General features: G+C 43.5%; 5 protein-coding genes across 5 annotated transcripts, besides 5 other annotated features; 2 read left to right on the plus strand and 3 right to left on the minus strand.

Moving 5' to 3' along the window:
* Positions 1-7: 7 nt before the first annotated feature.
* TSTA_040810 (uncharacterized protein) lies at positions 8-759 on the minus strand (the record flags this gene model as incomplete). Its single annotated transcript, XM_002484510.1, has 3 exons — positions 8-175; positions 197-292; positions 316-759. 3 exons carry the CDS (start codon positions 757-759, stop codon positions 8-10), a joined length of 708 nt encoding a protein of 235 aa, XP_002484555.1.
* Positions 448-1,047: a mobile genetic element.
* Positions 1,032-1,355: a mobile genetic element.
* Positions 1,339-1,794: a mobile genetic element.
* A 780-nt stretch (positions 1,795-2,574) lies between these two features.
* Positions 2,575-3,979, plus strand: TSTA_040820 (uncharacterized protein; the record flags this gene model as incomplete). The annotated part of the gene is made up of 2 exons (XM_002484511.1): positions 2,575-3,448; positions 3,646-3,979. Exons 1-2 carry the CDS (start codon positions 2,667-2,669, stop codon positions 3,977-3,979), a joined length of 1,116 nt encoding a protein of 371 aa, XP_002484556.1. The 5' UTR covers positions 2,575-2,666.
* A 214-nt stretch (positions 3,980-4,193) lies between these two features.
* TSTA_040830 (uncharacterized protein) lies at positions 4,194-4,880 on the minus strand (the record flags this gene model as incomplete). The annotated part of the gene is made up of 3 exons (XM_002484512.1): positions 4,194-4,442; positions 4,545-4,652; positions 4,704-4,880. The coding sequence occupies 3 exons, from the start codon at positions 4,878-4,880 to the stop codon at positions 4,194-4,196; spliced, it is 534 nt and encodes a 177-aa protein (XP_002484557.1).
* Positions 4,881-5,647: 767 nt separating this feature from the next.
* Positions 5,648-7,085, plus strand: TSTA_040840 (amino acid transporter, putative; the record flags this gene model as incomplete). Its single annotated transcript, XM_002484513.1, has 6 exons — positions 5,648-5,750; positions 5,776-5,817; positions 5,854-6,012; positions 6,259-6,530; positions 6,616-6,760; positions 6,808-7,085. The coding sequence occupies 6 exons, from the start codon at positions 5,648-5,650 to the stop codon at positions 7,083-7,085; spliced, it is 999 nt and encodes a 332-aa protein (XP_002484558.1).
* Positions 6,539-6,578: a microsatellite.
* A 727-nt stretch (positions 7,086-7,812) lies between the features above and the next one.
* Positions 7,813-7,833: a sequence feature (AT_rich).
* Positions 7,834-8,555: 722 nt separating this feature from the next.
* Positions 8,556-9,811, minus strand: TSTA_040850 (serine/threonine protein kinase, putative; the record flags this gene model as incomplete). The annotated part of the gene is made up of 4 exons (XM_002484514.1): positions 9,594-9,811; positions 9,244-9,530; positions 8,952-9,178; positions 8,556-8,894 (listed from the first exon to the last, which is right to left on the minus strand). The coding sequence occupies exons 1-4, from the start codon at positions 9,695-9,697 to the stop codon at positions 8,556-8,558; spliced, it is 957 nt and encodes a 318-aa protein (XP_002484559.1). The 5' UTR covers positions 9,698-9,811.
* Between the last annotated feature and the right edge of the window lie 1,166 nt (positions 9,812-10,977).

Raw genomic sequence — 10,977 nt, forward strand, 5'->3', positions numbered from 1 at the left:
ATTAGAGTTATTCGGGAACCGGCCAACGCCAAAGTCGAGTAAGATCGGTCCAGTCTCTTCTATTAATATCTACGCACCAACCATAAGCACCGGCAGTATTGTGTTTGTCCACGGCTTGCATGGCGATCAAGAACCGTGAACCTCCGAGGCAGATGTCTTCTGGCCTGGAAAACTCCTCCCGGCCAAGGTATCAGACGCATGTATCCTGTCCTTTGAATATGAGGCGGCGATCGGTTGTCTCTTTGATGAGGACGACGGAATCACTGATATTTCCAACGACCTGATCAACGAGCTGAGAAAGAAAATGTTCCCCACATCATTATGCTCAGTGTTGTACTCTAATAGGGATTGTCCTGTAGTTGAGCTTGATTCCATAGTCGCAACTGAATAATCACAGTGGAGGTTACCACGGAGAGCTTGAAGGATCTCCCTTCCAGTAGCTTTGTCTTCCAGTTCGTCGAGAAGGAGATCACCTTTGGCGCGAGGATCCAAGATAAGGGCAGTATAGTATGTATCAGAAGCATCCATAAAGGTATAGTACTTTTCATACTTCTTCATACCTTCCTTCACAGCCAATGATATATCTTCGTCAAGATCTTGGAATCTCTCCTTGCGCTCGGATGCCTCATCGAGTAAATCATGAAGTTCATAGTAGATTAGGACTGCAAGACTAATTTGAGGTTTCTCTGACACGAACAGAGTCAACTTATTGAATTTTGAAAGGATATTGTGGATCTGCGAGAGCCGAGACCAGTCCATTGTAGTAAACTGAGGAAAATCTGTCTGGAGTTGTAGAAATTTATCGACCTGGCATCTTGCCTTCAGTGTGTCGTCTAACATTCAGAAAGTGGAATTCTATCTTGTATCAACGTTATATTTGATGTATTTGCTTGAGAGATTAATAATCTTGCAAACCTCATTCCATTTCTGCCTTTGTTGGGGACTTCGGTGTATCCAAAGAGCTAGGATATAAATCCTTGCTAAAGATTCCTGAGACACAATAGATAATTGTTCCCCTTCCTTAAAATAATCACATATGATATATGCTTCCTCCATATTGCCAGATTTTAAAGTCTCAAGATATCTTTGATAATGAGATTTAATATGTGAGCTAAGCAACAGACGTAACTTTCTGAACCGCGGAAGAAAGGATTAACTCCAAGTTTTTGCCTTAGATTTTGAGATAAAATTGAAACTATCTTCTCATTATTACTGGCATTGTCTCCAGTTATTGTAGTTAATTTAGATTGAAGGTCAAGTTCTAGAAGCATATCCTCAACTGCCGCAGCCAGATTCTCTCCACTATGTGGTCCTAAAAGTTCTTTGAATTTAAGAACTTTTTCTTTGATAGTCAAAACTCTCTGTAAGCCAATGGCCAATTATCCCTAGGATTAGAAGGTGGTTTTTGCTTGTCCAAATATCAAGAGATAAGACAATTGTCTTGCAAGATAATCTAAGTTCATCCTTCAACTGAGCATGTTGTATATCAAAGTCATCCATAATTTGTTGTCGGAGGGTATGCCGAGAAGTGAATGGAAGTGCGATACCTGGGATATTCAAGAAGATCTGCTGAAATTCAGGAGATTCAATTGTTGTAAAAGGTTATTTATCAATAATAATCCAGCGGAGGATGTCCTTTTATAGCTGTTGTTGGTAAGTAAGGGTTTCTTCTTTTTTTGTCCATAAGCTAGGCAGAGTTCCTTTTAGACTTTTAATAGGTTCAGTGATTGAAGTACTAGGGGGATAAATAGAATGCTTTCATAAGAGATGGAGTGTTATATTGCTAGTAGAACTCTGCTACTTTGAATCTGTTGTAACCCAGCTACAACACTTGCCAGTATCTTTGTCCACAATAGCACACTGAATATCCATATCCATTAATTTCCGTCTCTTGTGCTTCTTTATATATCACTCACATGGAACCTCATTCTTGCTGAAGTAAGCCTAGAGCCATGCTTCCTTTTTAGTTATAGGTAGGAGATTTCGGGAGGTATATGAAATAATCGAAGAATCTGCAGCTGTTGAAGTTGTTAGACAGGATAATGACTGTGAGGCAGATTCTGAAGGATTTATATCAACATTAGGCATTCCAAGAAATGAATTGTATTCTGGCTGTGCAAGTGTAGATTTCAGGGGATGGACTTGAAAGTCGGTCTTCAGGTAATGCTTCGTTGTCATAACCATCGTTTAATGTAAGGTAGTTTTGACATTTGCCCCGGGTTTCCATTAGATCGATAGATAGTAGATTTCATATTTCACTTTGTTTTTCCTTAATGATGTAAAAATAAGAAATTAGCATTAGGTAGGCCTAATATAACAAATGGTAAAAATACATCTGTATTTGGTCACTTTTCAAATTTAGTCCACTGCTGCACTGCAACATTTGAATGACTAGCCGCAAGTGGAATTTCCACCGACCCTGGCTGTTGTGCAGAAGCTAGTTATATTTTCTCTAGGCCAGAATGATTGCACATCTTAGTCGAGAAGTACTGTGACCTGACAGAACTGAACCGCACTTATCTGGACCCTCTGCTCTCAACACACTGCTGTCTACAAAACCAGATACTATTGTTCAAAGCGATTTCCATGGTAAAAAGACAACGAAACTTTCTTACACCGTATCACTGGTCTACAAAACAGACCACAAATTATTTCTATTTGGTAAAATGTCAATCCCAACAGACCTTACTCCGCGCTTCGAAGTGCGCAAGCTCGAGGCCAAGCATCTGGCCGTCGCCTCAGCGATACTGTCCGAAACCAACATCTTCCACTCGCCCATGTGGGAAATCGCACACCCGGATAACCAGACAAAGCGATGTTATGATGTGTTCAACGCAGTCGACTATCTAGTGCGCGCTGCAATTGAGTCTGGGTTGACTTATGGAGTTTTCGACAAGGAATGGAAGTTCAAACGGCCAGAGTCGGTTGCCACTGATGGCGCTCTGTACTGGGACCAGACCGACCTCACTGCCACGTCGGAACAGCTACTCGAACAGATAGACAGTCCGCTGGTGTCGATCTGCCTTGCATACGACGGTTTCTACCCTCTGAATCTTGATAATTTAAAAGACTTCTTTGAGATACTCCCGCTATTTGCAACCATGCATGAGCACTTCCACACGATCGATAAGCGTGACCCGAAATCCTGGGAGCCAACAGCGCCCGGTCAGGTCATCATGCGGACAGGAACATCAACACGGGCAGACTACGAAGGAATGGGATTAATGAAACTGATGGCGCACTGGGAGATGAAGGACGCGGCGGCGAAGGGTTTCCGCGGTATCAACATGGAAACACTACATCCGGCCGTCGATCATGTCTGGATGAACCCACCAGCCCCATTCAAGGCGACGCGCGTCAATATTTTCAACATGAACGAGCTGACGGTCGAAAAAAACGGACAGCGGGTTGTGGCGTGTCCTCAGGTGGACGTGTTGGCTGGGCGCATGTATATCGAACTTAGATAAATAAGCTCATATAAAAGCTCCAGAACTAAACATTGCAAATACATGTAATTCACAAGTGGAAATTGAGCGATTGATAGCTGACATAGTTTGATCGAGACCAACGTATGGTTTACATGAGCATAATACATCGTATGGCATGATAAAATAGAAATATTCGATTTAACAATAATGAAGTAAGAGGACCTTGGCTCTGGCACGGGTATGAGTTTCTGCTTGCTCGTGTTCTTCATCGTCTCCAGCGGCATCATGTCACTCTGCTCGTCAATATTCCTGTATCCGTTCTTTTTCGCCGATGTATCAGACGACATCAGATTGGTGGAGCGTTTCGACGGCCAGTGTCGTCCGCCGTCGTCCGCCGTGATAAGGCCGGACTGCAAGCTCGTCATGAACAACTGCAAGTGCGGGATGCACGCAGTAACAATCGAGGTGGTCTGAACAACCTGCGTGCAAATGATGAATTTATACGACGCAAACATAAAATCGGGTTCGAACAATCCACCAATGTAGCTTAGCTGGAAGATTGTTGCAATGACGACACTGGAACCCACAAGTGTTAGATGAATTTGTAAGAATAACAATAACGATTCCCGAAAATACGAGCTCACAAAATGCGACATGAAAACCTCAGTATCACCGTAATCTTCTTGTATACAGGCAGCTGCAATGGCAAGAGGATACACACTGGCAGTGCGACGGCGCTGACCTCTAGTGGGATGCTGAAACTGGTCACATAAAACAAAATCGGACGCTGATCCGGTCTGGCATTAGCATTTGAAGTAACCAATTAGTGATAAAACTCACACGACTAGGGCAGGTCTTTGTAATATAGTTCCACGGATCCGGCAGCGGGCATTGGAAGGTGAGCGCAAATACTGAGGTCACCATCCACATGACGATGAATCCGCCCAGGACCTGCAAGGCGACACGGTGCCATTTGATAGGGGAAATGAGCAAAATGCCAGCTGGAATCGATATCTTCGTGCAAGCAGTAGACAGTATGAATAGAATATTGCCAGCATATTGCGCCTGACTCGTCAACATGATGAACAATCCGTCAATTACACGTCTTCAACATACCTTCAACGCCGGCATGAGAGACTCTGCCGGAAAGTCATTCGCAAAGACTTGACCCCATGCCTGGCCAGCAGATACTAGATACGTGACATCCTCGCAAACTGAAAAGCCCTGTCATTGTCAGACTTATAGCATGTACAATGTTTGTGTCTTTTGGCCCACAAATGCTACGATAATGAGGACATCATCCCAGGCGAATCGCTTCGTCAGGAAGAACCGGGTCATCAGTCTGATGAGCAAAGCTAGACCGCTTATCGCCATCAGCATCCATGTTATCACCTGGACAATCGCGGCGTAGTTATTAGGCGTGACATCCTCGCCTGCCCACGGGGTGTCCATATCCAGGTTATGAGACTCAATTTGAATGATACTTGGTTGTTGCAGATTTCAATGGTGTGACTATATCTGTACTCAACAAGGTTCATTTTATCGGTCTGGGTGCAAAAGAGACTCCACTTACATAGGGACCAAATGTCGGACGGTCGAGGTTCGCTCATTCACAAAAGAGTATGTAAAGTAGAATTTAATATCAAGCATTTAGTGGTTAGTATTTAACTATATCAACAATTATGTATAAATTATAGACGGTTTGATGACATGATACAAGAAGTATTTTAGTAATTCGAATGAAGCGACCTCGGGCTCCGGCATGGTATTATCATGACTTGACCAAATCGGATTGCTATTCTATTGTTATGGATAATGGCTCGAATTTCATGCAATGTCGCCTCAGCAAGTTTAGGTGTTTGATCATTTCGCTACTTAAAATAACACCCGATCTTCCCCCCTTGAAATGAGACAACCGGTCAAAGGGTGGGGGGGGGGGGTTCAGACTCAGCCAAGCCTGTATGCGAAAAATATTGAATAAAGAGACCATAGGCGAGACACAGTCTATCACTGGATTGGTCCGATAAGGCGAAAAGACGGTTGTGTCATCCCTTATTTGAATTTAAAGGTATCTCTACAGCCATCCGACTCGAATGAGCCCAGAAAGTAGGTTGTAATATACGGTAATCGGCCACAAAAATCTATAAACCTGCACACCCTAATGCATATCAACGCAGGCCAATTATTTTTATGTCGACTCAAGCCCAAGAATCAAGGATATGAGCGAGACGGGAGAGACACAAGGAGAGCAGATTATCCGTTACATCGAATTATCCCTGGAACTTCTATATGACTTAGGTGGAATCACCGAAACAGAACAGGGTTTTGTTATATCAAAATGGCCTAGCTTGGGTTAATGAGAATGCGCAATTTTATAGCGTAGTGGATGGTTTTTGACTGCGTTTTTTGCTTGATCCCTACCTAGGTAAAATCAGTCAATCGTCAAGTAACTGGCACCGAGGAAACACGGCAGAATCCAACACTAGGTGCTCCATCTTCAGCACTTTTGTCAATGGTGGAGGGTGGCAGACGCAGGCACTGTCTTTCTTCGTGGGGATGCCGGGTTTGGGATTTGCTCTGTTCGGTAAGTTGTCACTCCCCTTTTAGGAAAATTGAGTCAGGCTAACTGATCTCAGGCGCAGATAGTGCTGTACACGTAAAATACTGCTCTTGTCTCATAAAAATGATTCGATTAAGTTACTGACGCTACGCAGATGTCGGAGGAAATATACAATGCCTCAATGGCGGTCCCTCAGTCCCTCGTGTTCAGTCTCATTAGTAAACACACCCCGGAAATATAAAGACATGGCAAAATACTAACGCGTACAAGTCAATGGTGTCCTAGGTTTTGTCATGGTGACATGCACCATGTATGTGATTGGTGATCTCGACACCGTCCTGACAGCCATCGCAGCAGGCGAAAGCCCAGTTCTGCTGATCTTCCAACAAGCGGTGCGGTCCCAGACTGGCACTGTGTTGATGTATGTCATTATTCTCATTATGGCCGGTGCATGTATGATTGGCTGCTTTGCAACTGCCTCGCGTATGCTGTGGTCTTTTGCGCGCGATCATGGTGTTCCTTTCTCCGGCTGGTTGAGTAAGGTATGCTACTTCTCTTCTCTTCTCTTCTCTTTTCTTTTTTTTTGTTCTGCAGCAGCAGCAAGAACATGAATACTGAAATGATCAGCTCTCCCGGGAATCTGTCCCCCTTCGATCCCTGGCAGTGAACTGCTTGATCGCGATGCTCTTGTCGTTGATCCTGCTCGGCTCGTCCATCGGATTCTCTGATCTTGTCAATTTGACTGTTGCTTGCCTATACTCATCCTATATATGCTCGTCACGGGATTTCTGCTCTGGACACGCCTGAACTGGCAAATAGGTCCTGCTAACCCAGACCCCCCTATTCACCCAAGCAGTCTCCATTGGGGTCCCTGGAAGATCCCTGAGCCGTTTGGCCTGCTCAATAACATTTTTGCCTGCTCGTACCTCGTCCTGGTGTTTTTCTGGAGTTTCTGGCCAACTGTCAAGGACGTGAAAGCGTCAACGATGAATTATAATGTTCTTATTTACGGGGTTATTGTTGTATTCTCAATGAGCTGGTACTTCGTTCGTGCCCGGCATTACTACAAAGGACCGCTTGTCGAGACAGGCATTTAGCGCTATCGTGACTTGACCGAAAAGTGGTTTATGTTCCGTTATTATAGCGTTTCGACCCTGACTTCATGCATCGTCACCGTGGTAAATTGAGACGATACATTCCTAAATTAATGTAACCGCTGACATGTCACTCTCTCTTCAAATAATACAACCAGCTGGGGGCTTGCTGTTCTTCTAGAAAAACATCATGTTATCTGTAGTACGAAATTCTTTTCTTAATGAATTGGGCGATGCGCTTGTCTTGTCATCATTTAGCCGCCTTTTTAGGGCAGATGGAATCGAAAGTATAGTAACGCCGGGCTGCTGTCTGTAATTGAAGCTATTAGCTGGATCAGAATCGAATCCTGCCACATCCCCAGGAAGTGGGTACGAATAATGCGCAATTTGCCTTATAGAATAGAGTAGAAGATCTAGATTGATGTGAAGTTGGATATTACTAGGATTTGAATCTTTGATATGTACCATAGTATACTACTGCTATCTTTAGGTAGGATCAATACTGGATATATGCAACTTTATCAGCTCTGTTTCTTGAGCTCTGATGGCTAACGCAAATGACATTAAGCTGACCACGTCAAGTGTTCAAGTTGACTCCGTGTCGCCACCAAAATCTCGATGATAGAAAGCGAAGCTCCACCGAGGATCTCAAATACGGCAAGTCTGCTCGCAACCCCCTTTCAACCCAATCTAGTAATTCCTGTAGCTTATATAAGCATTAAGCAATTCGTTAATTATTAATAATATATTTGAATAGCGCTGGTTTTTCTAATTCTAAAATTACTTCTTATACATCATAGTTACATACATGCAAAAGTAGCAAAAACTTATAGATCCAATGAACCCTGCTCTGGGATTATATGCGGTTATGGCAAATATTCCCGCTAAATCTCCCACTCAAAGAACAGCAGTCCTCAAATCACTACAGGATCATATTTGGCTCGCTTCTTAGAATAAAGTACTAACAGCAACGATTATAGAAGCCAGCATCAAGAGAAAAGTTGTGGCGAAAACTATCCAATGCTTTCGGTTGCAGAACGAACGAAACATTTGCGATGGTTTCAGAATCAAACCCTCTATATTCGCCCGTTAATTGACGAGATACTTGACAATTCCTTGGATCCTCCCGCACTCATCCTACTACGAAACTTAGATGATGAAATACTGCATGCATCGAACGACCGGCGTCTTACTCGTCCAGAGGTGAAATATGTTGCTCAAAAAGTGCTATCATGTTCAAACTATTGGCTCAATTAGCAATGGAACCTAGTTTGAAATTTCGGTGGCATACCGCGGGTTGATCAGCACCAAGATTCATAACAACTAAAAGATTGTCCACAGTAATGGAATTATTCACGCATCCTTCAAACTGTTAGATCAATACATTCGAATCTACCCTGCTGTCCTCCCAGGAAACTATTTATCCTAACATTATATTCACTCAGTCTTCGAAGCGCAAGACTTGGTATATCGTTATACTTGATTGAACCATTCGTCTGCAAGGAGCTCCTTTGCAGTCGGCCTGTCTCGTGGATCAAGCTTCATTATCTTTAAAATGAACTCTTTATCTTCTTTTGGAATTTCCCTCTGACTAGCCAGTGAGAATGGCTTTAATTTCTCAGGCGGCACATCATTCATGATAAGTGACAGAACTCCCAATGTCTCCTGGTCGGCAAGATCGGCATAAGAAGGTGGAAACGGTCCAAAATAGATGTGATGTTTGGCAAGAGTCTCCAGTTCGTATTCATCATCGCTGCGAGGAACTTTAGGCTTAAAGATGAAGAAATTGTCGCCCCAGATCATCGATATAACCTTTAAAACCACTAAAATTAGCCTAGACGAATATAAGCCGGCATAGATATTGATTACCAGTGTCCCGAGTGACCAAATATCAGTGGGTGGGCCCCATTTCAATCCTAGCTGTGCCTCCGGACTCCGCCAAATAGGTGTCCCAATTTCATCCTGATCTTCACAGAAGCGGGAGGTTATATGAACTGTACTTTCCAGATCTGCAAGCTGAACGTCTGTGAAGCGTTTCTCACTGCAATTTTGGGCAGATGGCACGTAATTCACGAGGACATTGTCTATTTTAATATCTGTAAGTTATTTTGTCAGAACCTAGTAATTAGATTTAAAGGCTTATATAGGGTTAAATCCTAACCTGTATGCACGTAACCGTCTTCATGCAAAACATTCAGTGCCTGAAGAACCCTCCTCGATACATATTTGATCTCTTTCCCATTAAGCTTCTTAGCTGCTGAAGCGGTCTGTAGATCATCTTCGAGATGTTTCAACACGATGGCAGGTGGGTCTTGCAGCTCAATTATATCGTCAACCAAGGGACGCAAATGTGGTGTTTTGGACTGGAACTTCCTAAGAATATCCTTTTCATTGGTAATGCGAAAATGGCGTGCAGTTTTGATTATTACAGTCTCGCCAACTTTAGTACTATTCACAAGGTATGCATATCAGTACAAATTGAAATGAGGAGGATGTGCGATTATTATGTACTTTCCCAGCCAGATGAATTCACCAAGTTGCTTCGTAACTGTATATGTACCGAGTCTGCCGGTGAGACACTGGCCAAGCTTCAGGATAGGAGATGGTGAAGCCATAGGAAATAGACAAACAGAGGTTTGTGTGTGTAAAGAATTCGGTGAATGGATCGTATAGACTCAGAGGATTGATATCGTTCAGTAATAGTGACCAATGATCAGTTGCTTGTCAGTATTAATAAGGAGATGATTCGATGCGTTGAATCTCTGTGTATTGCTTGTCTCTCTAGTTACATACAACTCAGGGGTTGAGACTATAATTAGCCTCGGAATCACTAGTCATCACGTGACCTTGTGATCATATTCTTTACAGTGTGAGAAGAAAAACAGCAGATTGACAGAAGACAAAGTATTGCTGGGAGTTGAAGTGACCTGCGAGAATGATCCTATCCCGATTAGGTTTGGCGTACTGATTCGTCGCTTACATAGTACTCCGTACATATAGCGCTTCGCGCCCGACCAGTAGAATTGACTCTCGTGTGCTTTCGCATCATCCACTGCTGATGAATCGAGTATTTCGAGGCCAGTTCCGGAGCAAATTATGTCCACCTCTGTAATGACGAATGTATCCATGGATGAAGGAACCAGCTTAGAATTTCGGTGAATCCAATATGCGGCCAAGCGATAGAATGCGTGCGCATATGAATCTCCTGCCTTGAATGACCGTCATACTGTCGTTCTCCTTGAGCATTTTTACTTTGGGACAGCCAGTACGAGGAGCCTGGCTGAGTGCAACACTCGCCGATTTCTTACCAGAGATATCATACACCGATACACCGACTGGTCAACTAAGACCCAAGATGAGAGCTATGGCTGTGCCACTCTTGACGTATCCTCTTACCTGGTTAGGGTGAGTGTGAATACTCTACTTTTTGAGACAGACTTCACTGTACACTGTATGATATCGAGCCACATTTCCAAGCTGATAGGAACTGATAGGCCAGATCCTTCCCATCTGTGACCAGCATTGAGATCCTAGTCCTGGACAGCGCAAGAGAACACGGAAAAAAGTCACTACCATGGATTAAAGTCATTGTGTCTGGTTGTTGATGATTTCACGGCTCCTCCGGCGGGTCCTCGACGCGTAAAACCATTAAAATCCATCGGCTTAATCATGCTGCATTTTCCAAAACGGGGAATCGCCGAGGCTGTTTAATTATACTGTAGTCCTAAACTAGTGTCCTAGGGGTCATTGGAATCATATTTGAGCGAATAAATGCTTAAATGCACGCCGGCGAGATGCCGTAGTGCCAATGTATCCGGACGCAGCTAAGCAGATGCTGCAGGAGAGAGAAATTCGACGTTCATGGTACCAGTCGGTAGAAAGCACAAATCTTGTA

The sequence above is a fragment of the Talaromyces stipitatus genome, genomic scaffold, assembly GCF_000003125.1.
Source record: "Talaromyces stipitatus ATCC 10500 scf_1105507295515 genomic scaffold, whole genome shotgun sequence".
Lineage (NCBI taxonomy): Eukaryota > Fungi > Ascomycota > Eurotiomycetes > Eurotiales > Trichocomaceae > Talaromyces > Talaromyces stipitatus.